We start from the raw sequence: 23,133 nt of genomic DNA, 5'->3' as shown, positions 1-23,133 counted from the left end.
GTGTGTGTGTGTATATATATATTTCAGATCAGTAACAAAAGATAAATAAGTGGATACACACACATACTACAGATTCCCCTGAATGAGCCTTCACAAGCCTTGGGCTGTTTGAATCCTCTGTGGCCATGGAGTTATTTTTATCCCACATAATCTCTTGAGAGAATCTGTGATGTTCAGAAGAAATGCTTCCAGAATTAAAACTGCATGAATAAATATGGGCGTGTGATCATGAGTATTTTCAGTTAGTTTAATAATAGCTATCACTTTAATAGATATAGACAGCCTTTTAAATTTATGAGTTTCTGGATGTAGGCCTTTAAGATTAAGCTGTAACTTTTTGGAATATGGCAGTTACTGGGATAATTTGCAGCAAGAAGGATCGTGCCAAATTCTGTCAGTCTTTCTCTGAAATACCAGATCAACATAAATTGCATTAAAAATTAATTCTTGAAATAAAACAGTGCAATTTTGTATATGCCTGCTAGATTTGGGGAGATTATCCAACCCTGTGTCGACTGAAATAAATGCACAACCTAAAAGTTTAGTGTTATGTTTTATTTGGCGGATGTTTCTAAGTACTCGAACCCCTTCGGGCCCAGGATGACAGCCTCTCAGATCGCCCTAAGTGACTGCTTGAAGAGGCAGGGGAGGAGCTAGGATGTATAGGAGCTTTACAACAAAGACCAGGTAGTTGAAACATTAAAAGATTACTTGTTAACTAAAGAAAACCAGGCATCTCAAGTTAAAGAATTTAGGGCTTTTCTTTGTATGGGGGAGAGCAAACATTTGGGCTCATTGAATTCATTCCTTTGACAAGCACCTAGCTATCTAGGGCCAGTATTCTGTCCTTTCTTATTCTGAGTCCCCTCAGGGTGCGCCATTGTGAGTGGCTGCAGAGGCCGGGCTGCAGGCTTGTCTTCACTGGGGGGTGGCGGCAGCCGCTGATGACTTGATGGTTTCAGCATTCTTTGTTTACCGATATGGTTTGCAGTATTTTATTTTTTTCACACCTGCTTTACTTTGAAGAAAGACAAAAACGAACAGACAAACAAAACCTTTGCATGAAAACATGTCTAAATGAAAGTTGAATTTAATTCATTAAAATTTTCCCTTTTTCATTCCTATAATTACTCTTAATCATATAACAAATCATTTGCTGTTTATTTAACAAAATATTTTTCTTGCTTTTATATTTTTTTTGGAAAATGCTAGAATAAGTATTTAAAAGCAGAAGTCTAAGAATTTACATTGAAAATAAGCAAAAGATTATTTGATCATATTAAAGGACACAAAAGAATATCACATTTGTTTCTTTTCTCATATGTGGGTCCTGAATACAATTTTACTTTAGAGACAAGTGTGGTGTACAATATAAGGGAAGTACAACTGAGTTCCAGTCATTCTTCCAGAACCCCAAAGTAGTAAAATGAAACATGATTATGCGTGGAATGTCCAAGCCCTCCTGATTTTTGCACACTTGTACAATTAACATTTGTTTGGGGTACTGGGTTTTTCCATTAATTCGATTCACCCACTTGTTCTTTCTGGTTCTCATGAGAACATTTGCAATATTTTTGAAGCCTGATTAGGGCATTACTGAGTCAGTAATTTGCAAGTTAAAACTGACCATTATCATCAGCCTTCCAAATGCAAAGATGAACTAGGGATTAAAACTTTAATGCCTCCCCTCTCATTTGAGTGGAAGATAGGGTTCCAGTTATCTTAGAAGAAGAGGAGGCAGAATTTGCCTTTGAAAGAAGTTTTATATTTTGGATACTGAATCAATACAAAGGTGAGATATACTCAATTTGAATTGGTAAAATATGTAAATCCTCGCCTGCTAAACTGTCAGAGATTAATGTCTGAATACGAGTAGGAAGCGCCAACTGTAAAATTATACAGGGCATGGCGATTACCCCATCTGCATAATGGGGCTTGATTTAGAGGCTCTATTTTAGGTTCATACATAAAGCACCCAATGTAGAAAGCCCAGCTTTGTTTAATTGGTCCAGGGCAGTGCCCTCATTTTCTACTACACCACTCACTTCCCTTCTTCAAGAATGAATAACACATTTTCTTTGTGGAGCCCTGTGCATCTTGATTTGGGAACAGGAGCTTTTCCAAGCTATTCTATTCGATTCCTTTTGCGTTGCCTTTTGATAATGCTACTGGATGATGCTATTTGAGGTTGTATTATCTTTCCTGCGCTTGTTTGTCCAGGCAAAGAACAAATGATATCATTGTTGACAGGGTGTAAGAAGCATTTTGTTGATAGATGAGAAAACTGAGGCCCAGCAAGTACAAGGTCAGGCAGGTACAAGTTCCGGCAGAGCTGCTTGTAGCAAATGGATCCTGATTGCTCAACAAGAGCTCTTGCTGCCCGAATTGGGTGTCATTGCAGTACAGTGTTTGTCTGTCTCTTGAGAAATGGGATTCAACTTGTTTTGGCAGTAGCTCAAAGGGCTTTTTCTTAGACATGAAAAATCTGGGGACTATAAGACTTTGGTTAGGTTTGGTGCTTGATCATTAAGACTCCACCTATTCAAATAACTAAGTGCAAGATTCATTTTATTTTTTTAAAGATGATGTTACTGTTCAGTTCTGCAGATTAACATTTATGAAGTCCTTTTGAAATTTTCATGTGTCTCCATTTTATTTTCACAGGTGATTGTTTATTAAAAAGTAGTTTGTATTAGTGAGACTCTGTGAGTTCCAAGGATCAGACACCTAACTCAAGCTCACTTAAGCATAAAAGGCAGTGGGTTGGTTCATACTGTGCATAAGTGGGTAGATCTGAGTCAGACGCAGCTGGATCCAGGGACTTGGTGCTGTCAAGTCTGTGACTCTGCTTCTCAGCTCTCCTTGTCTGTGTGGTGCTGTCATTCACAGACATTCAGCCGGTCTTGAGTTTCCTCTGCATCAATGCCTTTGGTTAGGGATGTGGTGTACTCAGACGGCCAGAACTACTATGAGAAGTAGATGAAAAGGTTTATTCAAGGAATGAGTTTATGCAATTGTGGGGGTCCGCTAGGCAAGCCTGAAATCCTTAGGGCAGGCTGTCAGGAATGGTGGGCTGGAACGCTGATACAGACTGGAATTGGTGTTCACAGGTAGAATTTCTTCTTCAGGGAAGTCTCAGCTCACTTGTTAAGGTCTTTGAATTGATTTAATCAGGCCCACCTAGATTATCTAGGATAATTTGCCTTCTTTCAATTCAATTGATTATGAACTTTAATTACATCCACAGAATACCTTCATGGCAATACTTAGTGTTTGTTTGCTTGAATAACCGAGCATGGTAGTATGGTAGCCTATCCAAGTTGACACGTAAACTGATCCTCAGAGTGGCCAACTGGAGTTCTAGTAGATTCTGTGTGGACTTGTGAAATGGAAGCCTTGTCCTGATATAAATTCCAAAACCTGTACTGCCTTTGTATTGACTCATATGGGACCTGTGTCTGGTGGTTCATATTTAGATGAGTGTATTTGTGGAGGCAGGTCATCCATCATTCACTTCTTTCAGTCTTGTGTTTATTTCACAAACCATTGCAGGTCCAGAAAGATCAAGTTGGATGAAGTAGTGAGCAGGTATATGCCATCTACCCTGGTTTAGAGATCATTATTTTTATATTTGTACTGCATACCTTTCTTTCATTTCATCACCTGCATTACCTTCCACAAATATTTTGTTGGACTTCTGTTTCATGTGATGTTTTGGGTCCTTATGATACTTCATTGGTTAAAACAGTTTCTGTTTATATGGCATTTATATTCCAGTGGATGATGGCAGACAATAAAATACATTTCTTAGTGGTGATAAGTAGTGGTATGATTAAGAAAGTGGGGAAGGGAATAGACAATGATGAGCATTATATGGACCAAGCTTAGCTATGTAATTTACAAGGCCAAGGGCAGAATGAAAATCAATGCCCTCTATTCAAAAAGTAGGAAAAAAGTGCCATTAAAAGTACTAAAATATAAACGTTGTCCTTTCTTCCGTAAATCTCTCTCTGGAATCATTATGGTGGTGTTTCTTTTTCGTTTAATTTTCTATTGAGTACTGTTCTAAGTAAAGAAAAGTTTTAAATTTAGGTTATTAAGATGAATTTATCATTCATCATTATATGGTGCAATGTCCACTTTAAATAAGAGTGGAATCATTCAAATTACTCAATTTGCAAAAAAAAAAAAATTACCCAATTTGCATTTCCTGCTTCATGGGTGAACCTGAATGTGAACTCACGTGTATTTATTTCACTTCTAAAACCTGCACATTCCAGCGACACTTGACCTTTGGTTTACGGCTGAGTAAGGAGGGGCTGCAAGCAGGAGGCGCTGTGGTGGCCCTGCCTCTCCCTTTCCCTCTATGTCATCGTTTTCAGTGCAGGTGGTTGTCTCATGCCAGGAAGTCACGCAAACAAAAAGCATAGGCTAGGGTTCCTTGATCGTTTATTTCTTAAAATATAGCTGACTTCATTCCTCTATTGGAAGCAAATTCTCATTCTGAAGTGTGGCCTCCTGGCTTCCTGACTCATAGCCTTAACGTGCTTCCCGTGTCCAGGCAGACCTCAGATACACTCTGAGTTCAGCTCTAGACCTCTGCAATAAAGTGACTGTCATAGCACAGTCAGTGCATATGAATTTCTTGTTTCCTGGTGCATATGAAAGTTGTGTTTATACTCTCCTCTTATCTATTAAGTGTGCAAGAGCATTATGTCTAAAGAAACAATGTGCATACCTTAACTTAAAAAAACTACTTTATCGCTAAAGAACGCTAACAGTCGATCTGAACCTTCAGTGTGTCATACTCTTTTTGCAATAGCCACATCAAAGATCACTGAACACAGGTGACCACAACATAATAATAATGAAAAAGTTCGAAATACTGCAAGAATTTCTGAAATTTGATGCAGAGGCACAAAGTGAGAAAATGCTGTTGGAAAAATGGTGCTGATGGACTTGCTTGATGCAGGGTCTCTGCAAAATAAAACGAAACAAAAACGCAGTATCTATAGACTGCAGTAAAGTAAAGAGCAATAAAACAAGGCATTCCTGGACTGATTTTGCATCTTGCAGAATTCCTACGTGTTGAGGGTGGGGAGAGGGGGACACATGTTGCACTTGTTTCCTCTGCTCAGACGTGTGCTCTACTGTCTCATCAGACTTAACAAAAAACTTACACAAATAAAGTTATTAAGAATTTCAATGACATTAAACCAAGAGAATTAAACCAGGCATGGAGCCCTCCTGAGCACGGGGTCCTGAGTGACTGTACAGGATGCATGCCTATGAAACCAGCTCTGTGTATGTGTGTGTGTATGTGCGCACAAGCACTGTTTTCGATAGTGTTAATAAAGACTGTCTCATAAGGTGACATTTATTCAGAGTCTTCAAAAAGGTGAGGAAGCAAAGCTTCAGATACCTGGGGCAAGAGCAGAGTGTTCAGAGGCTCCAGGGCACAAGTGTCTTTGACTTATTCTCGGAGGTTAGGCAGCCGTTGAGGCTGGACCCAAGCAAAGAAGAGAATGATGGGTGGGAGATGAGAGACTTTGGGTCCCTGAATCATGTGTGGGCTTTGAGGCCAAAGTAAGGACTTATGAGAAGAGGGGAAGACTCGGGAGAGTTCTGGAAGAAGGGTGCCAGCCATGGTTAGATTTTAGAAGGATTCCCTTTGGCTGCTCTGTGGTGAGGCAGGGAGTAGTAGGACCAGTTGTTTGGACTAAGACTCTGTCATAGGCCAACAGAGGAGGGGCCTTGACTGGGTGTATGGATAGATAGTGGCAATTAAATATTTTTGGATTCCGGGCATATTTCAAAACTAGTGCCACCAGGAGTTGCATATAGAATGGACATTTACTTAGAATCCTGGCCTGGACAGTAGATAAAACTGTCCATTGGGAAGTAGTGAGTTTTCTAAAGCTCTACGGCCAAAGCAGGGCAGGACTGGGGAAGGCAGAGAACGGGAGACTTGTGTTTTGTTTTGTTTTTCATCGATTCTCCCTTTTCATTATCTCTCGACTTTCCCCCACGTATCTCCTATCACACCCTCTTCCCAACACGGTCACGGACTTTGCTGAGTTCAGCATGGGTTGCATGTCTAGAATCTCACCTACACGTCACCTTGGATGTGCCTCTCAGAACAAACAAGGTCCTGGAGACTCTGCCACCGCCTCATGTTGTCTCGGTGTCTGCGTAGGTGTTGGCTGTCTGCCACAGTTTCATTTTGGAGGTGTCCTGCCAATTTCTTTCTTTTTTTTTTTTTCTTGTTGCATTTTCCTGAGCACCTTTCCACCTGCCCTAGTAAAAGAGAATGAAGGAAACAAAGATTTTGCTCCTGGGTTTGCAGTACAGTTGCATCCTGGACAATTCCAAATGATTTAACTCTGGCTTATTTTTTTCCTGTCTTTCAGCACTTTCAGACCATGCTGAAGTCTAAGTTGAATGTCCTAACACTGAAAAAGGAACCTCTCCCAGCTGTCATCTTCCATGAGCCTGAGGCCATCGAGCTGTGCACCACCACGCCCCTGATGAAGACCAGGACCCACAGTGGCTGCAAGGTAGGAGGCGCGTGGCCAGCAGGGGGCGCTCTTGGTGGGAAAGGATGTGTAGCCTTAAGGCACTTTTCAAAGTGGTAACTTTTCCGAAGAATGAGAATACTAAATGACTGTCAGAATAAGCTCATTGAGTGATGGGAATATGAAACTATACCCTGCTTTATTTTTCTTAGTGATACAGCTCTCTTCATCATTTTGGGGTACATATGAAAGCCCTAAGTTTTAGTCTGCGTGAATCAAATAGTAATCTTGCCATATTTTTCTGGAGCCCTGTGGAACTTTGGGCTTGACTGGAAGATTTCTGTCCTTGATGAGAATTCCTCCCTCTGTATTTGCAATCTGAATAAAATGGATATTGAAGAATAAAAAAAAAAAACAACAAGTTGCTCCACAGTTGTACTCTCAGAGTCCTTTGAGGGTAATTTTACATTTTTGTTTGGCTTACACTCTCAACGCTTACGCTAATATCCATGCCTCAGAATCCATTTAACAAACGTTTTTCATTTATGTGAACGGTGATGCTGACATGGAAAGAAAACTGGAAATTCAGAGCATGATTTTGGTAAGCTTTGGGTTCTTTCTCACATGATATGCCCCCTCCCCTTTTTGTTTTCTTTAACATGTGTTGATGACTACCATCATTGGTTTCGAGGTAACAAAGAAAATATGTCTTAACACATATTTCATCATCAGAAATTAGTTTGAAGTCGTGCAAATGAAATAAGGGGCAGGGAAATGCAGGTTTGCCTGTGGATTTCTTTTATAACTTTGTAGATACACTCCTTTCCTTATTGCTTTCCGGGGTAGGGAAGCAAAGCAAAGATCCATTGATCTTTCTGGCCAGAGTATTCAGTCCCCTCTCCTAGTTCTTGCATAGCTGTGGTCAGATTGGCGCCTGCAGCAATCTTGAGCGGCGGTAGGGTGCACAGAACCTCACACACGTCCATTCATCCCACAAGTGCTCGCGGGGTGCTCCCTGTCCGGCCGGCACTGGGGGCAGTGTGAGCGGGGCGCCCCCCACCCCCACCCCAGCATCTTTGTGGGGTTTAACTGCTAGTTGGAGGAGGAGGGAGGAAAAAAAAAAACCGAGAAGCAAGCACTGGCTGGTGAGAAAGCCAGTTTGTGGAGCCCTTGTGGAAGAATGTGCCAGGCAGGAAGAGCAGGAGTGCTGATTCCCCGGGGCGGCAGTGGACGTGTGCATTTCAGACCAGAAAACGATGGGCTGGGGAAACCGGGAAGGGGGAGAAAGTTGGGGTTCGTAGTGGAGTCGGAGGAGGCCCAGGTCTAAGGAGCCTTGAGGTCACGGCGGGGAGTTTAGATTTTGTTCTCCTTGCTGTGGGGAAGTGTCAGAGGGATTTAGACAAGCAAGTTCTATGACTGTTTGCAAAAGCGATTCGAAACTAATCCTGCTGAGGTGAACTTCCGGCTTCCAAAAAGCCGTTGCCGGTGACGGCGCCCCGGCGAGAGCCAGTGGACCCGAACTTCTGCGGCTCCCGTCGTGTGCAGTGCTTTGGGTGAACGGATGAGATAAAGGGACTGTGAAAATAGTCATTAAATTTGAAAGTGCTGAGAGAGCAAATTGGGTTATACTTCCTTTAGAGGTTTCCTGAAGTCATTTTGAATTCTGTTCCTGTTGGGAAAAACGGTCCCTCGAAAGCGAGATGAAGTTAGTAGGATCAAGGGTAAGAAGTTTAGTATAAAGTCTACAGAACATGTTTACATGGAGGGGGAAATGCAGTTTCAGAATTAAAAGACCTAGAGATGCAATCCAGATATGAAAGAGTGGTGTGTGTGTGTGTGTGTGTCTCTGTGTTATAGAGAGAAAGAGAGAGGGAGAGAAAGGGAGGAAGGGAGAGAGATACTGAAGGAGAAATACTTGCTAGGAGAATAAAAGCCATGGTACTTCTGACAAGGAGTATAGGGTTCAAGATTCACAGAGTAATTTTCTTCTGAGCACTGCTTTAGGTCATGTTCATTTATTTTACTTCTAAAAGGATGTTGAAAAAAATAGAAGGAATTCAGAAGATCATGCTAAGAGAGTAAGGGCTGCCCTGGCATCGGTCTGTGGGGCTGGTTAGACAAAGGGAAATCAGTGGTGGTTGCAGGTGGATACAGGGAAGACCTTCCGCATTCAACGTGAAGAACACATTCCACCGGACTATGAAACATTGATGAATTTCTCCATCCCAAGAAATCTTGGATTGGGGATTCCAGGCGAAGATAATCGTAAAGCTGGAATCAGAATCTGGGCCGACACCTATTGAAGTACTTAACCAGCTTTATGATTCTGATTCAGGGAAGAAAGCCTCTAATGTCCCATTCTTCAACCTGTGTACCCTCACACACTGCACACATTTACATTTTAACTGCAAAAGGACTGGAGCTACACTCTTTAATTCACACAGACAATGTCACATTTGTGTTCAGAATCCTATTCTTTGGTTCGAAAACAAGAAAACAAAGTCAGATTTTGAAGCCTTGAAATCTCTGCTTAAAATCTTCAGACCTCCCCCAATTCTTTTTTCTTTTTTCAGATCATCCCGGGGAACAAAGTGCACTGTTTCCTCTCTGATTCTTGCGAGTAACTTAGCTCACAAAATGCCAGCTGCAGAAGGAACCCGCTCCCGGGCTGGGCTCAGGCCCTGCCCGGAATAATGAGCACAATGGAGGTGGGGGGGGGGCAGCTGCAGAGCTGGCATTGGGACCCTGCGTCTCCCCACGGTGCTGGGTCTTTTCTTCGCCTGACAGCTCTCAAGTTGGGCTTGTCTGACGTTGGGTTTGGGGAGGGAGAGAGGCAGGAGGGAGCGAAGGAGAGGGGAGTTGAAAACGGATTATGGTTAGCGAGGTCGCGGCCCTGGCGCCTCTCAGATTTCCCGTTTGCCTCTGATCTGTATTCTCCGTGGGTCCTGGTGGGATGGCCCTGTCAGGCTATTCATGTTGTGGGCAGCTGGCTCTTTGTGTGTCCCCCTCTACTGCTGCCACTTTTGTTTTCCCTGGAGTGGAGTTATTTAACTGTACAATCCACTGCATACCATTAGGATGCTTGTTGGAGCTGCTCGGAGTATCAGATGCTGTGTCTGATTTTGCAGCGGAGATGGTGGCTTATCTTGGCCCGTCTCCCCCTGCCTAGGACAGCGCGATCCTCAGTGGCTTTGGCTTGTTAGCAAACATTTATTTAATTGTCATTGAAAATCTGCTGTGTACACAGAATTGCAGAGAAAGAAATCAAAGTAGATGTCATAGGAAAAGCAATTTATAGTCAAGTAGGAGGAATAAGAAGAGTGCCCAGATAAATCTCAAGGACTTCTGGTACTTCTGCGTGCATCAGAAGCATCCGAGGGCAGCTCTCTGGACCTTCTTCCCGGAGGTTTGGATTCAGGCACTCAGCATACTGGTGGGGAACAAGAGCCTGCACATTAGAATGGACCATGTCATTTACATGAAAGGGACACCTAGACATGCTTTGTGCTTGAGGACCAGAGAGAAGTGTGTGATCAGAGCAGTGCAAGTGACATAAATGGAGACACACTGGGGGTGTCGGGAGATGTGGGGGAAGATGGCGAGTGGGGGCAGCTGGTGCTGGTGTAGTTAGACCAGGTTTGCAACACAGCTCAGCAGGAGGCTGACATCTAAGCCCTGTCATCTTCGCATCAGATGTCCCCCCCCCCAAGACTGCATGGTGTGTGCTGCTGTACCCCACTGGCTGCGGAGTGCTGTCCTATCTCGGATCGACTCCCTTCCCGACCTACTCACCAAAGTTCTCAGAGCCTTCACACTGGTGGTGATGCTGCTGACGAAAAGTGGAGTAAAACGCCAGTCATACAGAGGTTGACCCCGAGGTGTATTACTATGGTGGGGAGGCACTGCCCTCTGTTCTCTTCTTGGTATCCAACCATTTGGTCCTCAGGGTGGCCCAGTGGTCCAAGGGCTACCTCTTGTCCCATTTCACAGGTGAGCTAGTGGAGGCAGAGGGAGGCTCATTCGCCTGTCCCGGGGCACCCAGTAAGTAACGGGCAGGGCCTGGCCTTGAACTTCATCTGTCTGACTCCACAGCCCGTGCTCATCCCCGCTAGAGGCCACTGCCTCTCAACGGCCAGACGATAGCCCTTCCAGCTGGTTGGCCAGCTGTGTTGTGTGCATCTGAGCAAGCTGCTCTTCTGCAGGCTTCGGTTTCTGCGTCTTTTATAGGCCTTAACCAGGGTCGGCATATCTCCGGCATCCTCTTACCTCAAAGTCCAAGACTTAAGGATTTACCTTGTTTAACTGAGTTCGAATTTTGTCTTTGCTCATGAAAACCAGAAGGCATGTGGAGAGTGTGCTAAGAGCATCATGATTTTATCCCAGATAGACCACCTGGATTCTCAAATTTGATTTTCTTAAAAAAAAAAAGACAGTCTATGATGGAAAGTCATACGCCTTGTGGAAAAAAAAAATAAGGAACAAACCATGAAATATCCAAAGAGTTCCTGCACAGACATGTGGACACTGTACTACGTCCATGCCACAGGGATGGCCCCTAGTTACGTGGTGCTTATAGTGTAGTGTTTTTTTTAATTTCTTTACCTTGGAGGCCGCTTATTATGCATTAAAATTTTTTTATTGAAGTCTAGTCAGTTTACAACGTTGTCTCAGTTTCTGGTGTACAGCACAATGCTTCAGTCCTACATGGACACGCATACATTCCTTTCCATATTCTTTTTCATTATAGGTGACTACAAGGTATTGAATATAGTTCCTTGTCCTGTACAGTAGAAACTTGTTGTTTATCTATTTTGTATATAGAAGTCCGTATCTGCAAATCTCGAACTCCCAATTTATCCCTTCTCACCCTCTTCCCCCCGCCCCATAGCCATTAGCTTGTTTTCTATGTCTGTGAGTCTGTTTCTGTTTTGTAAATAAGCTCATTTGCTTATAGTTTAAGAGCAAAATAGCAGAAATGCTGTAACAAATAAGCTAACAGCTAATGGGGGGGGGTTAGCACATCTTAGAATGTTTACCTTTTATTTAAACAAATTTTTTTAAAGTTTGTGAGTAGTGGTACTTTCTGAGCGTAAGGATTTTAGTCAGTTGAAGATGGGAAGTAATGTGGAGCAGAAATACCAGGGGAAGGTAAGAGGGGAAAGGTCCAAGGAAGTGAGAGGATACTGGCATAGGCCTCCTGTCTGGGTCTGAGTCTGTCCGCCTTTGCTCTGGATGGACCTGGGGTCGTCTTCTACCCCTGCGCAGCACAGCTGGGTGGGGTCGGGATCCTCAGCCAGGTCCTGAGGGATGGTCTCTACAGGGGGTGCTTCTCTTGACCACCAGGCTGTCTGTGGGGGTTGCTGGTGAGTAGGGCTCGTTAAGCATGTGACGTTTCTTTCCACTCCCCTCCGTTTCTGCTCCCTGATTGTTCACGCTGAGGGCGCCCTTGGCTTCATTCTGCAGCTTGGGAGGAGCTGCCCAGCTTCCTCTGTCCCTTCACCTTTCACCACAAGCCCCACCAGAATCTCACCTGGGTCTGCTCGCCAGGTGATGCTCTGGTTCCCAAATCTCACCTCCTCCTGAGTGAGGCTGTGGGCCTGGTATCATGAGAGGCCCCATCTAAAGCCTCGCTGTCTTCTTGCCAAGTTTGAGGGTAGAAATCATCTACCTATTATTCATAACTTAGATGACTGATTTCTTAAAATATGTGTAAGCACATTTGACTGTCCTTTATGATTGGGTTACTGCATTCTGCTGATTCTTATTTTGTGGTTGGCTTTATTCTTTTAATAACTGTAAACTTAAAAAGCTAAAGCTCTAAACTGTTCTTAGAAACAATGAATAGTACATATATATGTTTGTGTGTATGTATGTATATATATATGTGTGTGTATATATATATTTTTTTTTTAAACAAATGAAAAATCACTGGACAAAAAGCAAAAAATTCTGGGTAACAGCATTCCCACAGCATCAATAATATTCTGAAGTTTTATTTTGTTTTCCCTTCTAGACAAGTACATTTAAATTTTTTTCACATGAGAGATTTTTAACCTAGTACGTTGGGTGAAAGCAAAAACAGATTAAGTGCTAAATGGAACATGAGATAGATACTTGAAAAAAAATTTTAAACCTTAAAAAACTGATGATTGTCCTCCAATACCTGACAATTTGACATTAAAGATTATGTAGAGACATGAAAAAAAAAAAAAGAAATCATCAAGCAAACTAGTTTCCAAGAAGAAGTTAATGATTCATAAATCATGACCGTTTTTACTTTACTCTCTTTGAGATTCTTTGTTTTCAGGAGAGGCAGGGGTAGCCCCTTAGCTCTCAGAAAGGCTGTGGTTAATTTATAGTTTCATGGGACAGAGAGGAGAGTTTCTGAACTGAAGGCTTAGAAGGCAATCCTCAGCGCCTACCATTTTGTGCACGTGTGCAATGTCCCGTCTTGGAAGTGGATTCCAGCAGTCTCACTTATCTCGAAGACCTTCTGATCTGAATTTAAATATATGTAAAATTCGCATCATGTAAATCTTTTTTCCACGCTTATATCATGTGTTTATTTGACCAGTTATGTACTTAATTTGAGATAAAGTCATGTTTTCTCATTTTAGCTAAAGGCTCAGTGTTCCCTTGTTTCTACACATTAGCAGAAGGGAGAAACGCTGACTATACTATGTTGTCATCCTCCTTGAATGTGTTTGGTGTCGGTCATTTTGGACATTGCGTGAATCCAGTTATGCCAGTTAGAGAGACTTTCTCCTGGCAAAATAAGTTTCTGGTTGTCATATGAAGACAGAAAACAAATAAAATAAAGGACAGTGATATATAAAGTAAGGTTTTTGGTTTTATGGATTATTTACCTCTAAATTCAGAGTAGATGATCTCTTAGTTCTAATTTGCTTTCTCTTCATTCTTTCTCAGACTTTCCTATAAACAAATCAAAGCAGTCACTCCCGCGTGCATCCCCCAAACGTGGGAGGAGAAAAGTTGATAAGAGCTAACATCTGTTGTTTAAGAGACGTGCTTTTATTTTTCTGCAGTTTTTATTCTTTATTGACTTACACATTTTCTGACTTTCTCCTCCCCCCTCCCTTCCTTGCTGATTTTCTTCTTTAATTTCTTTCTTCATCCTCAAGAATATATCGTACAGCCTCAGGATGTTCCAAGTGTCCACAGAGACACAAAGAACAAACGGTTTTGGAGGCTTTGGGTTGAAATACCAGAAAACCTCATTTAAATTGACTTAAGTCGTTGAAATGTATTGGCTTTTGAATCGGCAAGTTCCAGTAGGAGGGATGAGGGCAGAAAATACTAAAGAGGGAAGAAAAGAAGGTCCACTAGAGAAAAATTATATAGGCTTAATGACCAGGAGGGAGACACACATACTCTTGCCTGAAGAGGCACAGCCGGCAAGGAAAATGCAGTGTCCCCAGGGTTCGGAGCAAGGGCTGTGCCTCCTTCTGTGTCACAGCCCTGCCCCTCCCCTTGCTTTCTTACGGAGGGTGTTTCTGTGTGGATGGGATGAGCCTGAGCTTGAGCACAGGCCGCTCTCTTGGGCCCTTCTTGCCCACAGTCTTGAATGGCCACCAGCTGCCACAGGGTTCAGCCTTCTACTTTTAGGGACTTCCCTCTTCCTGGTGGCGAGGGTGTTCCCATTCCTGGAGAACGGCTGAGAGCCTCTCTCTTGAGGTGTTTCAGTCCAGGTTTCTGACTCGGCAGCCCATGATTTAGGATAAGAATACAGAAAGAGGCAGCTGCTCACCTGTGCCTGCTCGCTCTCCCCTCAAGAGTGTACTATCCACCCCTTAATAAATTCTCACTTTCCTTCGTTAAAAAAAAACCAAAAACAGAAAGAGAGGCAGGAGTTCAGAAGACATCGTAAGTGCAAGCTTGTGAAATTTGAGATGTCTGTGGGACCACCAGTGGCAGTACCCAAAGGGCACCTTGTTAAGTAGATGCAGAGCTTCGTGGATGTCTGGTCCGTCAAGGAGAACGGGGCGGGGAGATGAGGAAGGAGTGAGACAGGGATGCACACACACAAACTGACGCACATGGTCATGTTCAGCCTCTCATTTTAAGAATGATGGAGAGAAAGGAGAATCCCTGGGGAAGGAGCATCAGGAACACCAGAGGAAGCCCTCCTGCCACTGGCCTTGTTCCTCGCTCTTCATCCCCCCACAATGCCCTCTCCCCCCCCCCACCCCCCACCCCCCCGCTCAAGTCTCATAAGCATCAGCAAGAAGCATATAGGACTCGGGACAGGTGAAGCCCCCGTATATTATTTTAGGATTGGTCTCTGTATATGCATGTGTATGTGTGTGTGTGTGTGTGTGTGTGTGTGTTTGTGTGTGTGTTTGGGATTCAGACTGCTCGTGCTACTGCTGTGGTACCTAGCATGGAGGGAGAGCTTATTTATGGTTTTACTGAAAACTTCTTGGCCATGAGTGCCAAGTTAGAGCTTTGAATTCTGTACTTTGGTCTCCCATCAACCGCTGTACAGGGTGGTGTCAGCAAAATTCTCCTTCATGAGCTCACTTTTGTTATGTGATGACTCAAATGTTTACATACTGAGGAATTTCTTTATTTCACTGGCAGAAGTGTTTAGAATGTAGATGATTGTTCTGCCTGGACGCTCGTTGGATAGGATAGCAGACTTTGTCGTAAGGTCACCCTTTCTCGTGACTTTCTCTGGGGATCCCTGACAGCTTCAAACTGTTATTTCCTGCTGCCCCCCACACTGTGAGGGCTGTGGCTGAAAATGACCGTTTTACTCTAGGGAACCAGATTTGGCATCACAGCTTAGCCTTTGTGTGGTGTCAAAGACTACATCTTCCTGTATCTCCAAATTTGTAATGTCACTGCCAACTTCTTGCCTTTAAAAACTCTTAGATCAGCAAAGATTCATTAGTGAAAAATGGGAAAATAATCAAAATGTTTGAAAGAAATAATATTTTTGCTCTACAATACTATGGAAACAAGCAGTCATTAAAAATTTTGTTCTGGAAATTATACTGATGAAGAAAATGATCATAATGTATCAAATGAATGACAAATCTGTTATTAGGTCCTTTTAAAGTGTTATTAGATCCTATTTTTATAAACTAAAATAAAAATAAAATAATTATATGCAAATATTCATAGTAAAAGGCTTACACTAAAATATGAACAGAAATCATCCCTAAATAATCAGATTATAGGTAAAACTTTTGATTTTCTTATTTTTTTTTTTACTTTTTATAAATTTTCAACAATGAACAAAGGTTACTATTGTAATTTTTTTTTTGCAATTAGTTTTTAAAAGTAATTATTAAAGAAAAATATTCTTTGGATGAGAAATTTGCCTGGAAAGTTATCTGTAAGAAACTCCATTCTCCATGTAGCATTTGGAAAAAAGCTCTCTCTGTGTCACCAACTTAGACATTTGTTTCTTCTCTTCGTCCAAATCAGAATTTCCATAACTGCAGGGAAAGTGACATTTTTCCATCTTACTTGTGCCTTGTCTGGTGGCAGACTAGTCTGGTATGTTCAGTGTAATGATTGTAGTTCTCCCATGCATTTGTGAGGATGATATATTGGTTTCCTCAGAGTTGCTTGGCCCAAGCAATCTTAGTGCTTAAAACAACAGAAATTTCTTCTGTCACAGATCTGGAGGCTGGAAGTCCCACATCAGTACCACTGGGCAGAAATCACGATGTCAGCAGTTCCACACTCGCTCTGGAGGCTCTAGGGGAGAATTGCTCCCTTCCTCTTCCAGGTCACGGTGGCGGCAGGTGTTCCAGTCTCTGCCTCTACAACCACACTGTCTTCTCTTCTGCTTACATCAAGTCTCGCTCTGCCTTTCCCTTCTAAGGACATAAGTGATCAGAGTTAAAGCCCACTGGATAGTCCAGGATAATCCCCTCATCTCAAGATCCTTTATTTATTCAAATCTGCAAACGCCCTCTTTTCTTGTAAGGTAGCATTTACAGGTTCCAGCGATGAGGACCTAATATCTTTGGGTGGTCATTATTTCATCCACTATAGATTCTGCCCTTTTAAATGGGGGAATCGTACAAGTTAGGAACTTTCAGGCAGAAATACAACACTCATGGTTAATTAGTTGTTTAGGTTACGTTGAGTATTTCTTTTTTTTAAATTATTTTTATTTAAATTTTAGGGGGGAGGTAATTAGGTTTACTTATTTATTTATTTTTAGAGGAGGTCCTGGGGGTTGAACCCAGGACCTTGTGTATGCTAAGCATGTGCTCTACCACTGAGCTATACTCTCACCTCTAAGTTGATTATGTCTTGAACCTCAGAAAATTCTTTCATTGGAATTCACAAAACTGCTTAAAAAATAGAAAAATGAAGTGGGTTGGTCTGTAGAAGTATTTTGCTCCTTGATGGTACACATTTCTTTATCTTATTTACTTCTTTATAAATATTCCTGAGAAAGAAGAGATACCTTAAAATTTTAAATGGAATCAGATTTCTTACACAAATTTGTGAGCATTTGTAGCTCATTATGGTTCAGTGCAGTGAGCATAGTTAACAATGTTCGTAAAAAAAAATCCACAATTCTGCCATAGGAATGAGAATAATGTTTTCCCCCCATCCCCAACAAAGTTTTAAGGATAATTTTGAAAATGATTTGGAAACTATCATGAGTATAATGTGTGTGTCTGAGATAAGCATCTAGTTATAAAGTTATTTTTTCCTCATGATTTAATGATTAGTCATTTTGTCTATGAAACAGTTTGTTGGTTTAGTTCTGAAAATTTAGTTTAATCACCTGAATGGAGGGCTTATTTATTTAGAAAATCTTTTACTTTTTCTGCATCTTTTCCTGGATTGATTCTGTGGATAAAATATAGTTCCTCTGCAATAGACTTTATTTTTTAGGCAACCTACAGAAACACCACACCGAAAACCAATTAATTTGGCAAAAACTCATTAATAATATGCTTTATGGTTTGTTTCCAGCAGGCATTGTACCACCGGTTAGAGATGGTTGCAGAGTTATGATAACTTCAAAGCTAAAATCTGGTTTATGCAAATATAATGCTTAAATATAAGTAGTTAATGTTTAAGAGACTTCTCGATTTTACATATGTTTTTTCTACTTAACATTTTTTGTTAGACCGTGTTTTCCCAGTGTCCTAGTCACCGCTTACAATAGAGGCGCCTGCAGTGAGGAAGTGAACTATCTCAGCAACAGTCTGCCTGCTCCTATAGGGCTAGTTTAATTTGTTGTCAAATGGAAAAATGAGCGTTAAATAAAGAACGATTAGGCCACACAGACTGTGAATATAATCTCATACAAGCCTGAACTGTCTTTGCATGTGATTTTTCTGGCCTTCAATGAAAACTTTTTATCAAAGTGGTATCTGCCTAGATAAAAACTTGAACTAATAATGAAAAATGAAACAGAAACTATTTTTAGCTGCCCTCTTTATCGTTCCCTCATATCCCAATCCTGCTTGAAGCAGAAAGGATAATTATTTCAATAGTTTCTTCTTATATTTACCTTCATATTTTAAATACGATGTTTTCACCCGATTTAGGTATCTTCTGGCTCTTTTGGCAGATAAAGATTTAACTCTATAATAACCCTACCAACTTTCCTTCCTGATATAATTACTTAGGAAATTTCAGTTTAGTCAATAATGTGTGTGATAGCTAAAGGGCCCATCATCACACCCTGATGGTATTTCTTTTTTGTTCATTTTTCTCTGAAATAATACTTTATTAAGTTTAGAGTTAGTGTACTTTGATATACATTTGTACTTAATTTTCCCCAATTGCTGTGTCAGATTTGGCCTATACCTGTGAAAATGCTACCCAACTACTCAATTACAGAGCTGCTTTGAGTCTTTTTAATCTCCTCCTGGAAGTCTCTCACCCGGAGCCCTTTGTCCTCCTGCACCAGATGGGACTGGTAGTTCCTAGGCAATCTTCACTGCTATAACTCTGCTTTCCTTCTCTCTCTCTCTTTTTAAAATTATTTTTGAATTTACTCCTCTGTTTTGCAGGAGTGCATATTAAGAAATAAAAACTCTGTGTCTTGTATGTCTAAAATTTTCTTTACTCTACCCTCACCTTTTGGAAAGTTTGGCTGGGTATAGAAGCATAGATTAGAAATAATTTCTGCTTAAAACCATGGTAGCACTGCCCAGTGATTTCTGTGTCCTTTGTGTCTTGGTGTGACTCCCCATCTACCATTTATTTAAATGGAAGGTGGTAGATCTTTTCAGCTTAGAGACTCTTATTTATTGGTATTTTAGGGAGCCTTAAGCAAAATTTCTACTTCCCCTCCTAATTTTGGAACCATTTGAGAAATAAGACATAATATAGTTAGATTAGATAAAAAATACCCATTTTATTTAAACTTTCTTTGGAGGGTGTGGCTTAGATGGATATCCAGACCCACTGGGTTTTCTAAAGCTTTCAAATCTTTGTTGGAACCTCTAGTGTGTCATTGTGTCTTCTCCCATTCACTTTGTCCTTTTGTGCTTATGACTTAAAAATGTCCATTGCGATCAATGTAGTGGGGTTTGGAGAGGAGATAAATATTTAAGGTCAACTTGCTATCTTTATCCAAAAATCCTCTCTGAATTGTTAAACCCCCTCTAAATTGCTAATTTTAGCTGTTTGAACTTTCCTTGTTTTATACTTTTATCTAAGATGGAAATGATGATCCTTAACTTACTCTCAAGTTTAAAGACATATTCATAAAGTACTTTGAACTTTTTTTGCAAGAGCAAAGCTGTATAAATAAAGTACTGTTGTTAGTCAAATACAGCTCCCCTTGGTTTAAATGGAAAAGTCAATGAACTGTAGACAAAATGGTGGCAAATGAGATCTAGATGTTAAAGTGGCAATAAATAACCCAGATCATAAAAAGGTCATAAACTGCTCTCTTAAATAGAAACAGCTATTTTTTTTATAACATCTCTGAGTATTTCAGCTCCCGACTACCAGCAAGTAAATTATAAAAACCACTGCGACAAACAGGTGCAGATGTGTTCCTCGGTGTGCTGGCTGTTCATTTCTTTGTTTTCACTGAAAATATTATACGTTCGTTTCTTGGCAGGAGAAATGACGTCTGGGCTTCTGTGCATACCGAGTCCTCGAAATGAGACGTTAGTCAGATTGGCATTTATGAGTCACCAGTCATCTTCAGAAGCCAAATCCAGGAATTATAAAATAATTTACTCAGGAAGTAATGGGGATAAATGAAGTTTATCTTCCTGGGAAGCAGGAAAGCTGCCTTGTGAGCTAATGATCCGACTGAAATTAGGTTTCTTTTCTCCCACGTTGATGGATGAATCCATTCTCTTTGAAACTTCTTTTTGTGACACTTACGAGAAGTGCTCGAATTCTCATTTGTCACCATCTAGCTGTGCTATAATCTATCCTAGGGCAGGAAAGATGTTGCCCATTATCACAAAGACACCTTATTGTCAGTGTATTCACGGGAGAGTACAGAGCAGGTGACTACTTTTCTCCTTACATGGCTCACCAGTTCATCCAGCGCTCACCTCACTTGTGTCCAGAAGTTCCGTCTCTGTTTTCCTTTCCTCATTCTCATTCCAGAGGTTTCCTAAAATCCCGTCACTCCGTCTCCCTCCCTTACAGCCCCACCCTACAGAGGGCCCTGGGCTACCAGGGGCATTTGGCTTGGGGTCAGGGGACAGCCACAGGGACTTCAGGGCTCTCAGCACAAATCTGCCACCAGACAAACAAACTTTTATCTTGATGACAAAAATGGACTCTTTTTCTCTAGCAGAGACCCAGTTCATTCATAGTCAGTATGCCAACAGAATCTTGATTTCACGTCTCCTTTCAGAAAAGAGGCAAAGCAGGAAGGAGGGGAGCATCCTGCCACGTGCCGACCAGAGGCCTTCTGAGAAAAGAGGAGTCAGGGAGGGAATTTAGAGACCCACTAGGACAGAGGAAAAGTTAATTTATTTGTTCACGAAATGAATTATTTTGTCTGTCACCAAAATTGTCTACTAGGGACTTGGCACATTTTCTCTTTTATTTGTTTTAATTAATCATTTATTTTTTGTTTCATAGTTTTGTAAATCTCTTTATTTATTTATTTTTGCTTCTATCTGTAATTTCTTTTTAATTGAAGTACCGTCAGTTACAATGTTTAGTTTCTGGTGTACAACACAATATCCCAGTCATGCGTATATGTACATGTATTCGTTTTTGTATTCTTTTCATTAAAGCTTATTATAAGATATTGAATATAGTTCCCTGTGACATGCAACAGAAACTTTTTGTAAAGTCTATTTTTATGTATACTCACATTTTTCCCTTTTAAATTACACATCCTTTTAAACAAAATAAATATTCACTACTGATAACTATAAATTTACTCATGTATAGGATAAATCTATGTACTGGTTATGATATATTATGTATATTTTAAAAATACATAAAATGGAAATTTTAGAAGAATGAGCTAAATTTGAAATAAACAAGATTGTATGTGTACCTTGTTCATTGCAGTGGCTTCAGACTGTCAACAGCTTAGGTGAAGCACTTATTTAATTGTAGTGGATGTAAAACCAAATGTCAAATGGCTTCCAAGATTTCAGTATATTTGGCTGATCTTTCAGGTCCAATCAGATCATCAGTTTTCATCCCAGAAGGAAGCAGAAGAGATCGTGCACCAGCAGGAGATGTATCGGCCCTGCCGTTTCCTTGTTGTTGCCTGGATGTGGGCACGTTCTCTTTATTGTCTTAAATCTGTTGTTTATTGGCAGGAATCTCAGCTGGGTTTTGTTCACACCAGACTATGAAGCCCATCAATCTGTTGAGATGAGCAAATATGAAGGGGGATGCTCTAAGTGATTACGAGCATGAGGTACCAACTCCTTTCCACCGTAGACTCCCACCCCTGGAAACTTCTCATTCTGTATGTGACACTGATCATCTGACATATGGACTGGCTGACGGTGCCAGTGTCAGTCTGTATACTGTGACTTATTTTATCCCTAACTTAGGGGATTCTATTGCATAGCTCCTGGGCTGTACCTTGGAGGTACAGGACCAGGAGTTCAGTGGTAAAGACCTTGAGGCTGCTTCTTGGCTTTGCAGAAGATCATGCCAGGGTCATTCACTGATACCTGCAGTTGTTTCAAGAGGAGAAAGAATGATAGGCTGGTGCTGGAATTTTAGATGTAGACCAAGTTCCTTCTTGGGCCTGATGCAGCAAGCGAAAAAGCCGAGACCTGTCAGACTGAGTGATATTCTTAACTAAGAATGGAAAATCAGAATTACCATTTAGTTTTCTTTATTTATGGACCAATCCAGTGACATTGCTCCTCCTTACTATTATCACTGGGGAGATAAGGAAAGAAATCACGGTTATTTGTGTGAATGTTAAGAGATCAAATGAAATGCAGCTCAGCTAACGTCGGTCGAGCTCTGACATTTACTGGCAACCAGCAGCCAGTTATTACAGCCAAGGTGGTTCATTAGCCATTAGCACGGCAAACTCTACCTTTATAGATCAAGATGTCTTTGCAGAAAGTAGACGAGACTTTCTCAATGCTAAGGTATTTAGACTTGGGGGTGTTTTGTTTCTCTTGTTCAAAAGGTCACAACACAGGTTTTCTGGAATAGAAAGATGCTGAGGTCAGCACTCTCTGAAACAGGGGAAATTCAAGGTTCTGTGAAAGAAGCAGAGTGTTATCTCCACTTGATTTTCAGGAGAGCTGGCTTCTTCATCTTGCTTGTTAATCCGTAGTGGTTTGTCTTAAGGCTTCAGTATTTGACTCATTAATGAATGATTATGCTGTCACTGTGGATAAGGAGGTATTTAGGATTCTGTATCCTTTTTTCTTTCTTTCAAGTGTGAATAAAGATAGGTTAAATGCCTTGAGAATGATGCTGAAGCAAGATTAAACGTATATGTATTCTGAGGGAGCGTGTGGTGTAATGACAGTGACTTTTTTCCTTCTGCCTTCTTTTTCTTGCCTTTCTCCTCTTTTTATTTCACCCTTTCCGTCGGTCTCTTTTCTCTTCTACCCCTTTCTTCCCTTTTCCCACTATCTCCCTTCCTGCTTCCTTTTCTGCTCTCACACCGTGCATCTTATCTGTCCAGAAAAACACCCAAGGGCCTCTGATTAGGTAGGTTCACATTACCTTCCCCGCCCAAACCAATCACTTTGGTCCAGGGGTGGAATGTACTAGCCTGGGAATTTTCTTCTGTGGTGGCGCTTACCCAGACGACCTGGGCTTCCAAAGGGAAATCAGATATGCTGGGACTGTGGAAGGGGGAAATGGACACAACGTCACAAGAAGAATGTGTCTACAGCACGTAGCTTCCTTTATACAATTATACGCAGCCGATGGCGATGTAGAACTTTAGACCTTTGACCACAGAGTGTCTGGTTTCTGCTCTTGTTTTGGTTCAGTGACCATCCAATACTCAGTTGAGTATTTTAGTGAATGTGGGGACAATTGATATGCAGAGAACTGTGCAAGAGGCCCTTGGAATCCATTTGGAAGAGTAGGGGTGGAGTTGGGTTTTGATGCACAGATAGGGGAGCAAAACTGCATGAGAAATCTTGAGAAATTTGGGGCAGCATGGATGAGCCTGGAGGACATTATGCTA

The 23,133-nt window shown here is 41.4% G+C and overlaps 1 protein-coding gene across 3 annotated transcripts in view; it reads left to right on the top strand.

Moving 5' to 3' along the window:
• PID1 (phosphotyrosine interaction domain containing 1) overlaps nt 1–23,133 on the top strand; it is a 205,965-nt gene that overhangs the window by 92,206 nt on the left and 90,626 nt on the right. For all 3 annotated transcript variants that reach the window (XM_006207914.4, XM_072961802.1, XM_072961803.1), the window contains one exon: nt 6,411–6,557. In XM_006207914.4, coding sequence (XP_006207976.1) covers nt 6,411–6,557 — 147 coding nt within the window. The remainder of the gene's footprint in view (nt 1–6,410; nt 6,558–23,133) is intronic.

This window comes from Vicugna pacos, chromosome 5 (genome assembly GCF_048564905.1).
Source record: "Vicugna pacos chromosome 5, VicPac4, whole genome shotgun sequence".
Classification (NCBI taxonomy): domain Eukaryota; kingdom Metazoa; phylum Chordata; class Mammalia; order Artiodactyla; family Camelidae; genus Vicugna; species Vicugna pacos.
The sequence above is the reverse complement of the archived record's forward strand: the minus strand, read 5'-3'. Positions and strand labels throughout refer to the sequence as shown.